This window comes from Sciurus vulgaris, assembly GCF_902686455.1.
Source record: "Sciurus vulgaris genome assembly, chromosome: 3".
Lineage (NCBI taxonomy): Eukaryota > Metazoa > Chordata > Mammalia > Rodentia > Sciuridae > Sciurus > Sciurus vulgaris.
Window position 1 is genome coordinate 140169044 of NC_136463.1, and position 20592 is coordinate 140189635.

Sequence of the window (20592 nt, forward strand, 5' to 3'; positions counted from 1 at the left end):
TAAAACGTAAATTCTTTTTTTTTTTTTTTTTGCAGTACTGGGGATCAAACTCAGGGCCTTGTGCTTGCAAGGCAAGCACTCTACCAGCTGAGCTATCTCCCAGCCCTAAAATGTAAATTCTTTAAAATGGTAAAACCATTATAAAAGTTTATAGTATTATAATTGACTTTTATTTCATGTTTAAGAAACCTCCTTCGAGGAAATAAAGTAAAAAATAAAGCGATGATCTGGATGATTTTCTATTGGTTTGTGGAAATTATTGGCAAAAAGTAAAAAAAAAAAAAACAAAATTATACAAGTACCTGGCAATAATCCTTGAATGTTGTATTGACCAAGTGGAATAACCGAAAACAGTAATGCAAAGTAGAGAAAATCTGTATCTTTACAAGAAATTTAATCAGTGTAAAAGAAGATATGAAAGCTCTAATAATTATTCATAATTTATAATATACTGAGCATATTCATTAAGACAGTGCTTTGTTTTATAAGTAATAGGGTAATTTCCTTTAATCATAGTAAGTTATTCATAGACAAATAGGAAAGAGGATAACAGAATTTTATATACATTTGTCAAGAGTGTGTATATGTTTTTATGTTCTACAAATAAAACATTTTTTATATTCAATATCAAAATATTTTCTGATGGCAATCAAAAATATATTTTTTTCACAACTGAACTCCTTCCATTATTAAAGATAGTTCAGCACTTTTTGTATTTAAAGAGTGAGATACAGGGCGTCTTGATAGGTGACTACATTTTTTCCTAATTTTCCCCATGCAATTATTATACCTTTTAGGTGAACTATATTTGGTTTTCCCCCAATTGATAATAAGATTTAAATCTTCTGGAAGTAAAGTATTTGATTTCCTGTTGTCTTCTCTTATTTTAGTAACAAGAGTCTTTTTTGGATTACGGGTATTATGTTTACAGCCTTTGGCCACCTTTTGATTTTGACCAGCATGGAAGTTTTCATTGCTATGTGCGCTTTCTACTCTAGTGGGGCACATAATATTCTTATGTACAATGGAAGGAAGAAATGTTTGAGATGATATCTCTCCAAAAGATTCAGTGGGTAGATCTTGAAGATGCCTGGGGAACTGTTGGCTAATTTTATGTTTATAGATTAATTTTCTTGAATTTGAATCACCTAATTTGACAGAACATAGATCATCTATTGTTATATTCTGATAAGTATCTATTGGATTTTGAAGTGTATTCAATTTTTCAAAATTACATTGAGATATGCTAGGTAAAATTCCAAGTCCATTTGGTTTTAAGACTAATCCAGTACCAGGAACAAAAAGTTTTGGTTCTTCCTGCTTTGACAGATGGGCGATGTCTGTGTTTGAAGCAGACTGATGGGCTTGTCCATTCACTGCTGAACTGTTCCAGACTAAAGGGTTATATATAACTTGTCCATCAATAGGGCATGAATTGCACTTGTGGAATAACCAATTGTCAATACACTTCCTATGAAACTTAAAACAAAAAGGTTATAAATTAATTAAGGCTATAATTATCATGTTTATAATCTACTTTTTATATAAAATTTCCAAGCTTCATAATTGTATAATAAAACTATTTAGAAAAAATCGAAGCTAACTGTAATTTATCAAGTTTTATGAAAATATTTTGAAGTTTACTTACAATAGATTTATGGACTGATCTCCAATTTTCAAAAATAAAATGCAAAGTCTTGAATGGATATCAAGTCAGTAATTTTGTTTAAAATTCACTATTTATTCAAGCTATTAATTTCACGCTGTGTAATTATTTCTAGTGAATAAAAATTATTAAAAATTAAAAAGTCATAACCAATTGGAGTTAAAAATTGATCTGATAACAGTAAGATATAAAATAACAAATCACATTTTTCATAGTAAAAGGAGCTATCAGCTACTTGAAGTGTGGGTGACCCCAAAGCTATTTATTGCAACAACTTGATTTTGGGAAAAACTTGGTTATCAACTATATGGTAATCACATAATGAGTTTATATGAAATAATTAAATCATTTTAGGTATTTATTTCATCTAAAGAATTGTAAAAATCTATAACAGAATGTTAGCATTCTATTTCTTTTTATAGATAAATAAAGTAGATAAAGAACCTAAGTACCATTTATCTTTCTCTAGCATATACAGAAGTGAGTTCTAATCATGAGAAGGCAGAGCAGCCTTCTCAGAAGTCTTGGCAGCAGCTTGTCTACATCTACTGTGCCATCTGATCATCTCGACACATAGTACAACTGAAAAATGAAAGTAGAAACTTAAACTGTCACTTCATTTATGAAACCTGGTCCCATGGGGAAAGTCAAGCTAAAATGATGTGACTTTACCTTGTGAGTACATGGTAGCAGTCTTATGTGTTGACCAAGATGAAATGACTTCAAACAGAGTCGACACTGGTACCCTGGAGCAAGCAGCTTACTATTCTTTGTAATCAGTAGGAGAGGTAGTGACTTTACAACGTGTTTTGGTGTGTAAACCTGACTGAGGGAGAAAATGCAAAGACACCTAAATGTTCATATGTGATTACAGATCTGAAAGTAATCCATATTACAGGTTTTCTATATAAACAAACAATGTAACAGAACCTGAGATTTTCTTGAACCAAAGATAATAAATCTCATACATCATATAATTAAAAAGTCTATTATATCTTTCCTGAACATGATGAACTCAACAATATAAAGAACAAAGTTTAAATAAAAATATTAATCTGGATTACAAAACGAGAACACAATTTTTATGAGAGGTATATATTTAAATTATTTCAGTATGAATCAACACTCAGTCTATGTTTAGAAAAATAAAATCCAATTTTCTTTGTCAACTGGTAGGAAGTGGGGTGTGTAGGTAACCCACATTACATATTCCAGGCTACTACGGTAAAGTGGTAGATCATAATCTGTGAGGAAATTCCTTTTCCCTTGGGGTATATGCTTACTTTAACATTGTTAGATTAACCATCATAATGAAGATGATATAATGTTAATTGATATTTGATTCTATTAGCAACTGGCAAAATAGACAATACAAATATTTAAAAACAGAAGTTAAAAGGTCAGATGCACTCCCATTATTCAAAAGTCATTCAGAACAAAGTCTACATATATTCTTGAGAAAAATTATGTTTCTCATTACTCCACAGGTATATTCCCATTATGCTATGAAACTGCTTTCATCAAGGTCATCTAATTTCAATTAAACATGTTTATTTTTAGTATCCCTAAGGTTATTCCCTTCTTTTTACCTTGACAGCATTTTCTTTTGTTCATTCCATTTTCTCTGCCTAGAATGTCATTACTCCAATGTTCTCCCTCTAAACCTTCTATTCCCATCATCTTCCAATCCAATCCTTAGTTATAAAATTAAATCTAATAGGATAAAATGTGATACCTGCAGGGAATATGGAGATGAAGCACCTTGGAATAGCTCATTTATATTCCACAGGGGCTTTAGTCTCCAAAGCTATACCCAATGGGCATGGGCTAAATATCCACTGGGGTTTGGACAGAAACTTACATATATATGAATATCTGTGAATGTGTGAGTGGTGTGTGTATGGGGGTGTATTATATGTATGCCTATACAGTTAATGAGAATAAGCATAGGTTTTTTTTGGTTAATTCATTAGAATTTTTAAAAAATTAACTTTGTTCCATCCTTTAAAGATAGTCTCTTTTGGAATATGTTTTACAATCATATAATCTGTTAATAATATTATTAATGTTCAATTTTCTTTAACTGATTAGGAGTATGGTAAAAGTTCTGGAGATCTTTCCTCTCTAAACAGTCCAATCTATGTTCTGAAATATGACAGATATACTCAGTACTCTTACTCCATGGGCTGAAGTAGACAGGTAAAGGGTTGGAATGAAGCAGCAAAGACTTCTTTCTCCTAGAGGCCAATTACCACACAGGCAAATATCAAATCCCCTTATAGCTTTTCTTTATATGTTTGAATTTTAGACCTATTTAGATGATTATTTGTTGAGTAAACTACTGTATCCTCAATGCCTGATAGAATTAATAATAGGCATTACTTGACTCTTTACTGTGTGTATTAACTCATTTCATAATAAAAATATTATTATGAGGTTGATATAATTATCACCATTTTAAAGGTGAGGAAGATACAGCAGAGACAAGGAATTCTCCCAAAAGTCACACAGACAATATGTGGTTGAACTAGGATTGGATTGGAGGAGTCTGATTCCATAGTCTTGCTTTTCACTTACATGTTATGATGTCACTTAGGATATGGTAAGTGCTCTATAAATATTAAGTCAAGGAATAAATATATAATTATTCAAACTGAAAAGTTATGAAAAAATTCCAAGTCATACAAGAAATTTAAATTTCACTGAGAACCTCACCCTTGCTTTTCTTGAACATGTAGCAGCTCTTCTTCTATCTCATTTTTAACATCTAAATATTTCACACCTTCATCCAGTCTTTTGTCTAGAGATCTCCATCTTTGGTTTCTCTTCTGTAATGGGTAAAAAGTAGATGTTACTTTGCAAGTCATGGTATTTTTATTTTGTGGATTCGAATTAGTAACTGCATATCAATGATGTAATAATGTGAATGATACTCATTATTTTTAAACATACCTATTATTTTTTACCACATTAAAAATTACAAATTGTTAACAAGTTTCTGAGACTCTCATACTACACAGCTACAATAATGACATTTTTTGAGGTAAAAATATTCATGATAATTGTGGATGTTTTATATTATAGAGTAATAAAAGCTAGCATTATAACAGCTTCAGGAGATATTTTTAAGTTCAAATGATCTCAAGAAGTTCCATGTTTCATTATTGTTGGTATAAAAAATTTAAAGAGAAAACTATAAAGTTTATTAGTGATGTGATGATGAGCCAATTTATAAGGCTGAAATCTTTTAAAACTAATTTTCAATTGTGATGGCTACAATTCCTCTTAAGATTTATCAGATGCTTACTTTTGTGTTGGATTTTATAAATTACCAGTGCAGAAACTGACTGCCTTTTGTACTCCTGCAAAAAAGAGTTCTGAAAATATGGTTTTAGGTTTTTATTAAAAAAAATCTATCACCTTTATTCCAGTATTATCTATTCTTCTTATTCTTAGATTTACTTAGCTTTACAACAAAACAAATACAAACACTATATTAGATTTGAGATGAATACTGTACCTCACGGAATATAAATGTGTGAGAAAGGTGGTAGCAGCTATCAAAGCATTCCTGGCATAAGTGATATTCTATACATTCGGTACACCTGAAAATGCAAAACACCAAAATGTGCAAGAATAAAAAATTCAGTTATTGTGATGCTTTTTGTTGAAAATTCTCACCAAAACTTTCTGGAACCATCCAAAAATGACAAGGCCCATTTCAAGTCACACTGTGTATTAGCTTTGTACTGCTACTGTAAAAATTACTGAAACTTTATTAGCTTAAACAACACAAAATTATTATCTTACAGTTCTGTAAGATAAGTTTGACATGGGTCTCAATAGGCTAAGAACGAGGCTTTGGCAAGTCTGTGTTACTTTTTGAAGAGCTGGGGAAGAATCCATTCATTGCCCTTTCCCTGTCCTAGAGGCTACTTATATTTCTTTGCTCCCTCTTCAAAGCAAGCAATGGAACATCTCTCTGCCTTTCTTCCAACAGCCACGTTTCCCTCTGAATTTCTTGCTGCCTTCCTGCACTTTTAAGATAGATTATGATTACAGTGGGTTCATGCAGGTTAGGATAACTTCATTATCTCAAGGTAAACTGATTAGAAACCTTAATTCCATCTGCAACCTTAATCCCCCCAGTGACCTGTAGCCTAACTTAAAGGTTTTGGGCATAAAGATATGGAAATACCTGGAACTCCACTATTATACTACCACACTCCCCTTCCATGATGCCTTCCTGGACCAACAGCTTTCAGTCATCTCTTTCTCCAATTTCCTATAGGTTTTTTTTTTTTTTTTTAACACCTAACCACAAACAATGGTTGCTAATTCTAAAGACTCAGTCCTTCCTTTTCCTACAATCCTCTTTAATCAACATTCTTGAAATTAGTTGAACAACTCCTGCTAAATATCTGTAAAAAATCCACCCTTCTTTCTCAAGCTGGAATGCTCCTTTGGAGTCTTATCAGGCCAACCATTTTCCAATACTGGCTTTCAATAATGATTAATTTTCTTCTGTGTGACACATACAGAAAACAGAGGACTAAATCCAAAGGATAAAGGTATGTTTGTAGTTGGGGTGTAAAAAATATTTTATGGTTTTTATGAGAAAGTTTAAAACATAATTCAAATTGGGCTTATCATAATGTAATTCAAAGAAGACAGAAAAGTAAATGGATGCATTTCAGAAAAGTTTTTAATAAATATTGAAACAAAATACCTTCTTAATATATTTTTAACTTAAAAAATTTAACAAAGAAAACACAATTTTCACTGCACAGTAGTTGATGTTTAATTGTGGAAATTGTGAGAAAGTTTGGAGTTACTAATAATAGTAAAATTTATTTGCCATACTAATTATCTTGCTTTTGTTGTTACTATTGAGGTATAAGATATGAAAGAAAATAAAACCTTCACTCATTGCAATTTGGAATAGGTAGAACTAGATTAAAAATTCAGTCAGTAGACATCAATATATCTCTGTCTTAATTTTAGAAGATTCTAGCAATGCATTGGTAGATGAAAGAATTTCACAGAGAGTGAGAGATCCAGTGGAGCTCTGCACTTGGAAACTCATTTAGGCCAAAGCATCGTGCTACTTCGGATTCTACCTAGACCGGAATGCAAAGTCACCACTTTTGCAGAAGTGAGGAAAATAAAAAGGAATCACAGATCTGGAAATCCCAAATAATCTGTCATCGCACAGGGAAAATACCATGTGTGCTGGAGGAATAAGACAGTATCAAGGATAGGTACTTTAACACCAAAGTTTTGTAAAGTTAAAAAAAAAAAAAAAAGAATCCATACTTTTATTTTTACTGCTGACACTTACTTATAACATTTTCCCTCAATTGGAAATTGTTTACAGTTATTACAGGGAATTCCAAGGTGTTTGTTCAGTCGTTCTTTCTCAGATGTAGTCACAAGTTTGGTAGCATTCTGAAATTCTTCCAAAACAAGTTTAAGAGGTGCAAACTCCTTCCTGCACAGAGGACATTTCAACGTGGAAGTGTTCGATACTGTATTCTGATAATTGGCTAAGATCTTCATGCATTTTATATGGAAATTATTGCCACAGCCAAATCTATCAGAAATAAAATAGAAGTTTACCATTTGCATACAGAAAACTATATCTGTATATATGTTGTATATATTCATATAAACAAAAATTTGTGCTACAATGTTTATCTACCAGAAAATTAGACCACGAAATGATTTCTCAGATGTAGCTTGATTGTACATATATACTTATATGCACACACAAATGTAATTTACTCTTTAATTTAGTATATCAGAAATCCAGACATAAATTTCTCTCATTCCAATAAAATGGAATTGGCATCAAAATTTGTAGAGTGAGAATGAATATAGCCTCATACAAAAAAAAAACTATACTGATAATTATTATCTAAATAAAATACTTCAATGAGAGCAAGGGTACCATCTTTTTTTTTTTTTTTTTAATAAAATGTGCAACATCTGCTAAAATGAGCACCTAAGAAATATGGGCTGGAAAAAATGATATTTGGGGAAATAGTTAATAATCATACAATATGCTACAGAAACAAACACATCACAAAGTATAATACTGATGAAAAATTTTAACAAATAATCAGAAGGCAAAAGAATAAATATTTCAGTAGCAAATAGATGCCTAAATTTTTTAAGTTCCACTTCAAAGTGTCATGAAAAATAGAATGAATATAAGCCTCTCAATGAACTTTTTTACATAAGCAAAATTTTGGACTATTAAGGCTCAAAGACAGAAGTCTTAAAAACTAAGCATTTTTATAATTTCAAAATAAACTAAAAAAACTCTTTGTACTATCCTAAGCCAAGTCATTTATTCAAATGTTTGAAACATAACCATGAAAAACTATACTACTTTAATTACTTGAAATAGAGGGAAGAATAATTGTGATGTTTTACATTTTCACACTTAAAATGTAGTTCAGGAATATTTAGAGTAAGAATAGAACCTCTCATGAGATATACATTAGGAAACAAAAGAACACTAAGGAAGTAAAAATCAGTCATAGGTAAAAATTTCTGTTTTTTCCATCAACATGTAATTTTCATAAGTTTTTAGAATCACAGGAGAAAATACTATCACCTGCAAAATGTGACAGGAAGCTTTTTCTCTAAAAGCACCTCTTGACAAATAGAGCAGATATCCTCTGAATCAATTTCCTTCTGTTTAATGTACCCATCTTCTTTCACATGTGCAGTTTCATCACCTGTTCCTGGTTGGGGAGTTTGAACTCGATGTATCCCCCGCAGCAAGTCAGTTATTTCTCCTTCCACAAGACCTAACTGGAAAGCAGCTAAGGAGAATTCCCAAAGTATTAAAATTCAGTGACAAATTTGGAAATATAGATGTAATAACTTATGCTGAATGTTAGGATTTTCTTTCCAATATCAGAAAACTTTGGTTGAATTATTCTACTGACATTGACCACCTCTTTGTACTTCATAATCAAAAGGCTAGAAAAGAACCATTTAAAAAAAGAATGAAAATTATCTTTTTTTTTCTTGTTACTGACAAGAGTCAGTGCAAACTGCAATATAAGAGTTTTGGATATGATAGTGTTCATCTTCAGATTGGTATCACAATTACGTCCTACATTTTGATCTGTTCTTTTGTCCATAAGCAAATATTTCATCTGTACACAAAAGTATTAAAAGAAATGGGGCACAAATACAGGAAATGGGTATTTTTAAATTATTGTTTTCAGATAGGGTGTATTTTGACATATTATACATAACATGAGGTGCAACCCACTTCAATTTTGATCCCATTCTTGTGATTGAACATGATTTGGAGTTATACATATTCATATGTGAGTATAGGAAAGTTAAGTCTGATTCATTCTGTTTTTCCTGTTCCTATCCACTCTCCCTTCCCTTCATTCCCTTTGTCTAATCCAATGAACTTCTATACTTCCCCTCCCTATTCTCCCTGTTATGGGTCAGTATCCACATATCAGAGAGAACATTCAACCTTTGGTGTTTTGGGACTGGCTTATTTTACTTAGCCATGATATTCTCCAGTTTCATCTATTTACTGGCAAATGACATAATTTCATTCTTCTTTGTGATTGAGTAATATTCCATTGTGTATGTATACCACATTTTAAAAAATCCATTCTCCTATTGAAGGGCACCTAGGTTGGTTCCATAGCTTGGCTATTGTGCATTGAGCTACTGTAAATATTGATGTGACTGTGTCACTGTGAGTAGTTGGTGTGAAATTATTCCTTGTTAGATGAATGGATAATGAGAGAGCAAGACAGCTATGCCTGTTTTCCTGTTTCATTCTACTGTCCCCTGTCCAAGAGCATCTTGGTGCCAAGTTCTTCACAGATTTGGTCAGTATGCCTTAGGATGCTAGAAACCTGTCAGGTACTATATATTGCCTGTACCTCTGGGATGTGCATTCTTTGAATTCTGACTTTTTGCCATCCTGCATTTCTCATGAGGAATTGTGTTCTAAGGACCTATAGTTTTGACCAGAGCATCCTAGATTCTTAATTCCCTGGCCCAACCTGACCTACTTCTTCCTTTCTGTCTCCCTCTCCGTAACAAACAATAATTTAAATGCTACTTGGTATTAATCTCCTGAATTCCAGTCATCTTATACATTCTGTAATATATAGATTAAAATTATTTATAAGATAATGAAAAGTTTTGTTTTCTGGGAAAGACCCTAAATTAAGAGTAAAAATATAGAAAACATCATGTTATATTTCAACACTGAAACCTCTGTTTCTTGTCTGAGGTGAAGTGGCAGGTGGACTGTGGGAGGGGATACTTTAATGAACCATTACTTTGAATGAGGAAGGCTATTTGTCACAGAGACACAGCAACATCTGCTCTCTGAAAAAGAGGGAGAGAAAAATGAAGAACAAAAGATTGTGTTTTTGAAAAAGAAGATTCCATAGGGAAGCAGAAATGTTGAAGAATGCATGCAGTTCCAGAAACTGTTCTATGTGGTATGAAATAAATTGGAAAATAAAAGGGAGAAACAAACTCTTCTGAAATGAATTTGGAGAAATTAGCATATGAGACAAAACAAGAGTATTCTAAAACAGAAGAACAAGGCAGATAACCTTGTCTGACATCAGAACATGTTATATAAACAATAAATGTAACATATAAAAGCATCAAGTAAACAAAGCAGATATTTGTTTAATAGAATTTATTCCATATCTGTCCTTCATTTTTATTTTAATTCACTTTTCTTTGACAGTAATAAAATTTAAAAGGCTATTTTCCATTCCTTGTTTACTATTTGTACTTTTTCATGTGTGATTTACACTATGGCTATTTATTGGGATAAAATTGCAAACTCTTCTTAAATATTTTGGGGATTACCTCTCTTTGCAAATGAGTTCCTAATTCATAGCATATGAACTTTTTCTTAAACCTGACCATTTTTGCCTTTCATGTGTATTGTTTAAATCCTTTACAAATTCTTTGTTTAAATATTTTAAAAATTATTTATTCCATAATAGTGATAGTCTCTTTGAGGTTTTTCTGATGGATTTTCTGGGGTTTGTTTTTAGTCTTTTTTTTTTTTTTTTTTTTTTTTTTCATTATGGCATCCACGCATGGTTGTGTGGTATAGGCTGGGGGTTGGCATTTGGTTTGAGTTATTCAGTTTTCCCAGTAACAGTTATTGAACAGTTTTTCTTTTTCTCATTGTTTCAAGTGAACTAAAATAATGAAAACCTACTAACTGCATAGTAATAAACATACTGTTAAGTTTTTGTTTGCTTCATGTTATTTCTTTTTTATGTTTATTTGGAGGCATATTATATCTTCTGTTAGAGGAATGTTAGGGAAAGTAGAATGGAAATTATTTGCTTATTTAATTTGCTATGGATGAACAGAAGTACTAAAAATTTGCATCTGGTATTCTTCCCATTTTGCATGACCTAGTCTTTTATAGAAATATTGCAAGCATGTCAACATTTCTATGTATCTTGATTTCCACTGGGGAGTTAAATATGCTGTTAATGTCTTTATCCGCTTAAATATTATGAAACATTAATTGGAAAACACCTTAAGAGAAAAAGTATTTTTGAAATTATTGTAAATCAGCAAAAGTATTTTAAAGACCAATTTGTTAATACATATGGGAGGTAGAAATAAAATTTTTAATACTTCTATGACAAAGTCCAAATAATAAGATCTTTGGCTAAAGAAAATAACTGAAAAGAAGAAAAAACTTTCTGTAGAAAGATTTGTTTTATTTGAAATAAATATCTAAAAATAGGAGAATGTTAAATTAATTTTCATAAGCCACATTCAGTGGAATTAATATTAGCCTTTGATAACTTTAATCACAGAGATTATATAGGTTTGAAAATGCAAAGCAACAGAAATTGTGTGTGTGATGAAAGCAGAACACAGAATTCCAATACACTATCAGGCATCTTATACATTCCAGTCATCTTATACGTTCTGTAATATATAGATTAAAATTATTTATAAGATAATGAAAAGCTTTGTTTTCTGGGAAAGACCCTAAATTAAGAGTAAAAATATGGAAAACATCATGTTATATATACTATACATATATATATACACTACTGTGTACATATATACATGTATGTGTATGTATGCATACATATACATATATATACATATACACTCTTTTATGATTACATATTTTCACAAAAGCAAAAATGGAAAAATTTTACTATATTTTTGTGAGGTAAATATAGAAATTTTTCCTTAAATGTGATTTTATTTTTATCCATAAATAATTAAAAAAAAACAGATACATTATTCACTATTGCATTAAGAAGAAATTAGAAGGTGATATATCTAGGTTTTCTTGGGGAATACATGTATAGAAAAAAAGAATATTCAGTTTTCAAAAACTGATATTTGCACAATAAAATTCCTTGTAATTATTTTTGTAGGCTTCAAAGAGAACGAAGTCTCAGATTTCTCATATGCAACACTAATGTGTAAAATTATTGTTCCTAGAGTCCCTTTGGAAAACATTGTATAAATGATGTTCGAAACATTACCCTTTCAGTACTAGCTACCATTACCTCCATACTTATTTACATATTCTACATAATCCTAATGAAAAACTGTTCATAGCTGTCTTTTAATTATTTTAATTTTCATGTGTTTATTATTCCTTTCATTTAAATGATAAATTTCAAGGTCATTAAGACTTCTACTTTTTAAAAATATTCCTGTACTGTCTATTGTGACATTGCACATTTAGGATTTTCTTGATATTAACTAAAACTTCTTTTAAATATATAAGATATGAAAAATATTTCAGTAAGATATATACATTTTAATATTAATATACATAATTAATTTCAACTTTTAAGTATTCCTTACTGGATTTTATTTAAAAAAATGGTTTCTGTCTTCAAAAATTGCAAAGGAAAATACAACATAAAATATTATATTGGCACATAAGAAATTGCTGTTTTGTAGATTAAAAAACATCTAAGTATTAGTAAGTCACATGACCTAATTTATAAAAAAAGCACCTAAGGAAGTTCCTGGTGAATATGCAGTACAATAAATATTTATTGAATGTAATTGAGTGGTATCATGTTGTCTAAAGAAGTGGCCATTAGCTATTTATTACACACTTGGATTTAGCCTTTGTGACTGAAAAACTGAATCTTAAATTTTGTTTAATTTAAATTTATAGCTGATAATCTATAGTTACTAAAAACTTAATGTTTGTATCAATTTGTGTATTTTGTAAATCTATTTTCCAACTGAAAACTTTATGAAGTTGACATCTAGACCAAATATTTCCAGTGAAATTATAGTGTCTTAGCAGAAATGCTCTGTAAGTGTAACATACACACAAGCTAGTATGAAAACAAAATAGTTTGGAAACAAAAGTAACAGCTCATAATCTTTACTCTGATTACATGCTCTCATGATAATATTTTGATATATTACAGTAAGTTAAAAAGTTATTAAAGTTTATGCCTCCTGGTTCCTTTTTAATCCCTACATAGTGGCTATAAAATTACCTACTTGGCTCATCTTATATTTCTATTGGGCACCCTCATTATAGAAACTTGTGAAAATGATATGGAATCACAATGTTAAGAATAATTAAGACTTTGGAGACGAGGTCAACATTTACCTTTGTATGGATGAAGTGGATGAGCAAGTATGTATAAAATTGTAAACCTAGTCATCACATATGAAGGGAATCAAAGAGAGAATTAAGGACAGGGTGACAATTTTGAAGAACATTTTAATTTTCTGTCTAGAGTGTGAAAGAGGAGGTACAAAGTGCAGGAACTGGAAATAAAAAAGCTGCACAGAAATATAGCTAAGGGCTAAAGAAGGTTGAGCCATGTTGAGGTTAGGAATATTTGAGAAACATAATGTTTAGAATAAATAGGATATGTAGAATTTAATAGATACAATTAAATATCTGAAAGAGCATGTAGAGTAAGACTACCAAAGAAACTTCCTGTGAAACAGTAATACTAAATTATTTCTTATTATAATTTAAAAATGTTTGCATAATAGTAGAGACTAGGAAATGAGTGTGTATAAACAGAATTTATTGAATTGAAAAAAATGTGAAAACTGTTTACCACTTAAATTCTTTAGGAATTTTATGAACATTTACTAATGAATTTTAGAATGCAGTTGTTAGATGGGTCTTGTATAGATAAAACAACTCCTCTACTGCAGATAATATTTTCATAATAACAGTTGCTTTATTATAAAATATAAAAATTTAAATGATCTGTAATAAACTATGTTTTTCTTTTATTTTGAAGACTCTGAAATTTAAGAATATATAACTATATGCCTGACTCTAAACTCATTTTAGACATAAAAACTATTTTTTACTTTAAAAACAGTTTTTTCCTCAAAACAAGTTCAGTTAGTTAATGTTTTTGAGCAAAATTATGTGCCAGGTTATATCTATTTCTGAGGTTGGAAAAACTGCATTTTTATTTTTCCTTATAGTAAAAACAACTTTTGATACGTACACACTGTGAATCTTTGCTTAGGATGAGGGAAGTTATTTTCTACCAAATAACCGGCCATCATTTCATCTGTTTTTAATTAAGTGCCTTTAATTTTGGAAATGTCATATAAAGTAACATTTTCTACAAGCTGGGCTACAAATAGTTATGAGATTCTCCTGAAAAATAAGCATCTAAATTTAGACTATACTTAAATAAAAATTCTTGTATTTGCTAATTTTAAATTAGTAAAAATAAAAAACTGAAGACTTACATTCATGATTCCTTGGAAGCTTGAATTTTTTCAACAAGACCCTAATTTTCACAAGTAGAAAAAAGTAAGACATTTATTTTTGACAAAACCACAAAAGACTTCTTAAAAATTTAAAATAGAAATAGCATTACAGAATTTGCACTGCTGAAATGTTATGAATAAATTTAAAACTCATCAATTTTTCTGTTATAATAGTAGTTAAACTTATGTTTTAAAATAAACATGTGAAAAAAGTATGACTAATGGAAATGAAAGATATCTGTAGTGATTTTTCAGATAATTCATGTATTTCTTATGGGATATAGTCCTACAGAGAGAGGAGAGTGAGCAAATTTACATATTCATCATACTGCCTTTAAAAGTCCCTGGAAAAGAAGTAATTTTCTGGATTGAATATCAAGTGATTGTTTTTCTACAAATACCACTTTAATAGATAATAGACAAATATTATCAAATCTCACCAACTGAAATGTGACTTTTTAAGAAGTGGGGAATACATTTTAAAGTTCTTATTTAAATATATTAAATCTACTTTAGCATGTTGAATATTGGATTATGTTTCCATTTAGTTTATTTTAAAAATACTGTACAAAATGAGTTGTATAACATTAAATCAGAACAGAACATAAAAATAAAAGTGGACATAAAATAAAAATAGAAAAACCTACTGTAAGTATAATCATAACACCAATTTGCAAGTTTTGAAAGGACTGTATTTTTATCTTTATGTTAACAGGAGTAAATAACCTGTTACTACATGCTTAATAAAAACTTAACAAAATGAAACAGCAAAAAACTTGTAAGTAAAGGCAGCAAAAAAAAAGATATACACTAGTTTTACCTATGAAGAAAAGCATTAGATATAAGATATATACTGTTTAATTTTTTTGTTTTATTTCCCCCTCAAATATCAATTACAAATTATAATATAACTAATGATTTGTTTATAAGAACATAGGTGGGCAAAACAAATTGAGTTGGATTTAAACTAAATGGAGAGCTTTTTTTGTTTCTATTTATGGTATTAACCTACAAATAAGGTCCTAAGTTAATGAAAAATTTCAGATTTGAGAAAAGTGATCTTCAATAGAGTCCTACTTCTATCTTTAAAGCTTCATAACTAAATGTTGAGTAGGAAAGCTATTAAACTTGACTAATATATACCAGTATGAAAAGGATGAATATTTTCCAATCCTAAGTTTGTGTATAGAAAACAGAACACTCGATTTTCAAGAAAATGTATTTTTGGAGACACAAAGTTGTTGAAGACCAGTAATGTCTCAAAATGAACCATATAGTTATCAATACTGGTGTGAATCAGACATCCCCCCCCCTTTTGTAGTTCACATTTGTATTCATAATGAGAATCTAAACACTTTTTTAAATTTAAAATAATTACATTATTAAATGTTTCTAAATTTAAACTTACAATCAATTTTTAGAATGAAAGGAAATATGAAGAATAAATTAGTAAGGTATGGCCATTTTATCTTTATATTTCCCCAACACTAAGTTTCTTTACTTTTGTTGTATTAAATCATGAAAAATCATAAAATATGTACACAACTTTCAAGATGTTCCTTTGTGGAAGATCTTCATCAAAAAGTGACTTACCAACATATATGCTTACAAAGCTCCCCTTTTTTCAGAAATGTGGAACAGTTACAAACATGAGGATTTCCTAGAAAAACCTTTTAAAAAAGGAAAAGGCAGCCTTTAAAATCATTTCAGGTCATTTTGAGAGAGCAAAACTAAGTTGGTATATAATTTGATTAAAGGAGATTTCAAGAGGTAATTTGTTTTAGTTAAGTCCAAACTGAGTCTATTGTTGAATAGAGTCTACTGGGAAATCTTATATCTTGACCCCACATTATGGGCTAAGTTTTCACTTCCATATTCTTTGTTTTGTCTAATGACTTACAGTGTGAATTAACCCAGTGTTTAAATGAAATGTACTCTGATGATAAGTTTGAAATCTAAAAAATAAAATGAAAATTTAAAAAAATCCCTAAATCAAAAAACAAACCAAACACCACCCTCTGAAACTATAAATTTCTTACTGTAAGGAAATTCTACCTGGAGTGGAGTTAAACACCTCTTGTAAGGTAGCTCACTTCACATTTTTGTTTGTTCATATATATATATATGTGTGTGTGTGTGTATATATGTATATATGTATATATATATATTTGCAGTTAAAATATTTTATTCAAGGGGACTCATTTTATTCACAAAAACTATTGGGTAAAACAGTTTTAAGTTAAATGCTACAAGCAACAAAGTTTTTGAAAAAAAGGGGAATGTTCTGAACAAGAATAGACTAATAAGCTGTATTCAGCACTCTAAAATATTCAGCACTAAGTTAAAAATTTCCAAGACATCTCCTGGGAGGTAGCACATCGATTGGATTTTGACTGGTGAGAATGGGTCTGTCGGCAAAATATTAAAATAACTTTTATTCATTAAGACCTTTCCAAGCCATCGCCATTTAAAACATGCTTTAAGGAGGCCTTGTTATAGTTCTAAAGAGAAACTGATTTGATTTATTTAGTAAATATTTACATTAGGTAAGCAGATTTTAGGATTTCCGTTTTGCTTAATTTACCGGGTCCGTGATCTCTAACAACAGATCCAAGAACGTGCACAATGCAAAACAAATATTCCTACAAATCCACTGACATTTTCAGACTAGTGATCAAGGGCCATCATCTTTACAAGAGCTGGAGACAATTTGGGGTCCTAACTTCATATAAACTCATCTGATGAATATGATTTCCCTCTGTAACTTGCAATTTTAGAGTCTGGAACGCTCGCAGGGATACACCTTCCCGGCCGGGCAGCAAGTATCTGCCGTGGCTAAACTCGCCGGGCGGGCCCGGGGGGACCGGCGACGCCCTGGGAGCGGTAGTTACTCGGAAATCCCGGTGCTCCGGCGCTTCCTCCCTCAGCAGGAAGCCGGTGGGGCCCATCTGTCTTAGGAGGTAGATGCTGCTGCTCAACGCCTGGTCTTGTTGCCAGCTGAGGCTGTCGCTCAAGTGTCTTCGCCTTTCAGAGGGCCTGTAGCCTCCGCGAAGCATCCTGCCAGGGTGCGGGCGGAGGCAGCTTCTCCGGGAGGCTTTCCGAGGCGCCCAAGGGTCTCTATGACAACGGCGTACGAGCCAGTTGCCTTGGTGACGGCGGTTAGCTCCCGTGGCCTCCCGGCGTGCTTTGCGCCGCGGTCGCGCTGGAGACCCGGGTGTGGGCGGGTGTGGATTCTGCAGTCCCTGCCGCCTCCACTTCTTTCTGAAGCGACGCTCCTGATCGAGGAGTGTTTCTAATATCCAGCTGACTGATTTGAAAACTGGCTGTCAAAGGCATAGCTGTCAAACCTCTTGCGTTCCTTGTGCTAAGTCCTCGCAGGGCTGATGAAATGTCTATGTTGCGACTGTCTCCAGCCCAGTAACAGATTGGACTCGGAATGGTGATTCGTCATCTTCATCGGAAAGCCTGAAGCGATTGTGGACTTAACCATATTCCGCAAACACTTCCCGAATGTTCGCGATGTGTATAGGCTGGACTGTAGAAAGCAGGTCTAACCCCTGGGAGGCAGTCTTTCAAGTTGGCGTGTGTGTTGTAAAGAAGGGAGAATATCTCCAAATTGCATGTTTGAACCGAGCTTGGGACCTGGGGCTGGGAGAGAATCTGCTGACCTATGGGTACACGTCCTCTACGTTTATAAACCTCTGTTCTAAAGAGTAATATTTTCAGGGTATGCAAGACTGACCCAATCATCTAATTCGTCTGTGAGCTTTGCTATTGCATACTACGAGGAAAGCTATAATAAAGTGTGGGTCAACTTTTGAGCCATAATGACTGAGAAAGAAGCCATATTGCTGGAATCTTAAGAAATTGAAAGCAGGAGATGGTATCACTTGGTGACCTAGTAACATAGACAAGGACACAGATATTCTATTTTATTATAGGAGGAAGCCACAACTATATTAAGATCAGGAAAGGAGAAAATGAATGACCACAATACTAAAAATGATGATGGCAATGGCCGCTTTCATGTGTGAGATACCTGGATAAACACCATCCAGCCCTTGATCTAACATATTAACCGACCAAACATTGCTTTTGCTCTTCTATTCCGAGTAATAACAACTAATATGCATACTAGTAGACTTCCAACATTAACATCAGCTTAATGGTGCTAGATATTAAAATAAAATACCCTAGAAAAAATATCTCATACTGAGAACAAAAATTATAAATTGAATTAATTTTCTATATGAATACTTATAATTTTAAGAGCTCAAAATAAATTAATGACAGCTCATATTTCAATATAAAAAGATAAATTGTATTTCTTAATGAAGGCAATTTATTTAATCACCATTCATCACCCTCTCCACTGTGTGTATGTATAATATACATATGAATTGTTATATATGTATTTGGTACAAATATATATATATATATATAGTTAAGACTTTAAAAATCAGCATAGCAATAATTGTTAAAGCTGTTGTATTTTTTCTTAGAATTAGTGATACTTGCTGCACGTGTAAACGATAAACACCATTTTCCCAAAGGTCATGTGCTTAAGACACAGTAGTCATTATATAAATTGAATATAGGTTCATAAAATCCATTTTTGAGGCATGGAAAAGTAACAGTATTCATGCCTTCATGAAAGTTAGAAGGAGAAAGCACAGATTGCTAGACATAATTTCAGTCTAGCTCTGAGACATTTGTTTTTATATCTGTCAGTTAAAACTTCGGAAGCATTTTTATAGCCAGGTGACTATCCCATATGTTTGCTTTATCTTTTATCAGTGTGTGACAGAGGTCATATTTTGCAAATATTAAATTGGAGAATTAATTTTTTCTTAATTTCATAGTCTTCCCCTTCAAGGTGTATTATGAAGCATATTGCCTGAGGGAAGAAAGAGGTCGTCACTGCTAGAAACAAATATGTCTGAGTTTCTTGGATTGATAAACTTGAATTTCATGTACTTTTAGCCTTGTGGGCAAGACAATTGATTGTAAAAGACAGGATTTAATAAATTACTATAGCTTCAATTTAAGTTGTAAAAAGTTAGACTTTAGAATGGTGGGAAGAAGAGTAACAGAAGTCAGTAGAAGTCAGTTGCCAATTTCAACACAGATGTGCACATGTTTGGGTGGAACTACGTGGAGTAATAGATTGAGGTGGGTTTGAGATGGTTGAGAATACCTGGGGTGGGTGTGTAGGAATTTAGTTATGGAGATGTAATCTGCTAGGAATCTTCAACTTTCTGCCATGTCTAACACATGGCAAGCAATATGCAGAGTTACCCATGGAAGACTAATAAATGAACTGGATGCAATGCCTTGGTTCTCAAGGAGTAAAGATGTGCAATGAATGTGGGAGTTTGTTTTTAACTCTAGTGAAAGGGCACAAAAGAAAGGTCTCTGACAAAGAAACTATGGAATTCGTTGACTTCAAGACTGAAAGCAAGTAGTCATGACCAAGGACTCCAGTGGGAGGTGCAAATATGACATCTTTTAAAAAAAGCCAAATAGGGCCAGTCAGTTTACTGATTACCAACAAGGAACTGTTCAGACTGGCCACATTGCAGAAGTAACCAGCAAGAATCTAGGGGACGTTTTCTTATTTCAGGGTCCTCATTTTTTGTTTTCAGATTTAGGGTTATGAAAACTTCAGTTTCCTTATACCATACATACACATTGGGGAAGAAATATGGAATGTGTGGAAATCTGAAATTGGAAGCATTTTATCCTTAGTAGTGATTAAGATGGTCTTAACATTCCATTTAACTTGACTAAACTTTAGACAGGCTTCTTCCTCAATGTAGATTCCTGACTTCCTTGGTCTTAGGATATTACTTTAGAAAACTTTCAAATGAAATTATTTTTTCTATATGAGGTGCAAATATTTTCCAACTCTCTTGACAGTATCACAACCCAGTGATTTTTTTTTTTTTTTAAATTGAGAACCCTGGAGCCATCCTTTTGAAATAAAATCATCAAGAAAGGCAGGGCTCCTATATTCCCATCTTTGTGGCAATATAGGAGACTAACTTGAATATGTGCCAATTAATGAATGCAGATGGCCTAATTACATCAACCAACCTCCTCCCTAATGCCCACCAGTATTTTCCCACCAGCTTATC

General features: G+C 31.9%; 1 protein-coding gene across 2 annotated transcripts; it reads right to left on the reverse strand.

The window, feature by feature from the left end:
• Positions 1-429: 429 nt before the first annotated feature.
• ZSWIM2 (zinc finger SWIM-type containing 2) lies at positions 430-17596 on the reverse strand. Of its 2 annotated transcripts, none has more exons than XM_079132983.1 (9): positions 17347-17596; positions 16049-16125; positions 14435-14475; positions 8289-8499; positions 7008-7157; positions 5187-5271; positions 4382-4494; positions 2339-2492; positions 430-1479 (listed from the first exon to the last, which is right to left on the reverse strand). In XM_079132983.1, exons 1-9 carry the CDS (start codon positions 17509-17511, stop codon positions 667-669), a joined length of 1809 nt encoding a protein of 602 aa, XP_078989109.1. In that variant the 5' UTR covers positions 17512-17596; the 3' UTR covers positions 430-666. The 2 variants fall into 2 exon arrangements, with proteins under 2 accessions (XP_078989109.1, XP_078989108.1); XM_079132982.1 differs by having other exon boundaries at positions 7008-7259.
• Positions 17597-20592: the final 2996 nt, after the last annotated feature.

Bases quoted from the DNA above. Each gene is read 5' to 3' on its own strand.
- ZSWIM2 (XM_079132982.1), bottom strand. From the start codon at position 17,511: ATGCTTCGCGGAGGCTACAGGCCCTCTGAAAGGCGAAGACACTTGAGC. The intron at 16,126-17,346 runs GTAACTACCGCT...CTTTTTTAAAAG, and splicing joins CGGAGCACCGGGATTTCCGA to GTTTTTCTAGGAAATCCTCA. The intron at 5,272-7,007 runs GTAAGTGTCAGC...TTGCATTTTCAG, and splicing joins ATTGAGGGAAAATGTTATAA to GTGTACCGAATGTATAGAAT.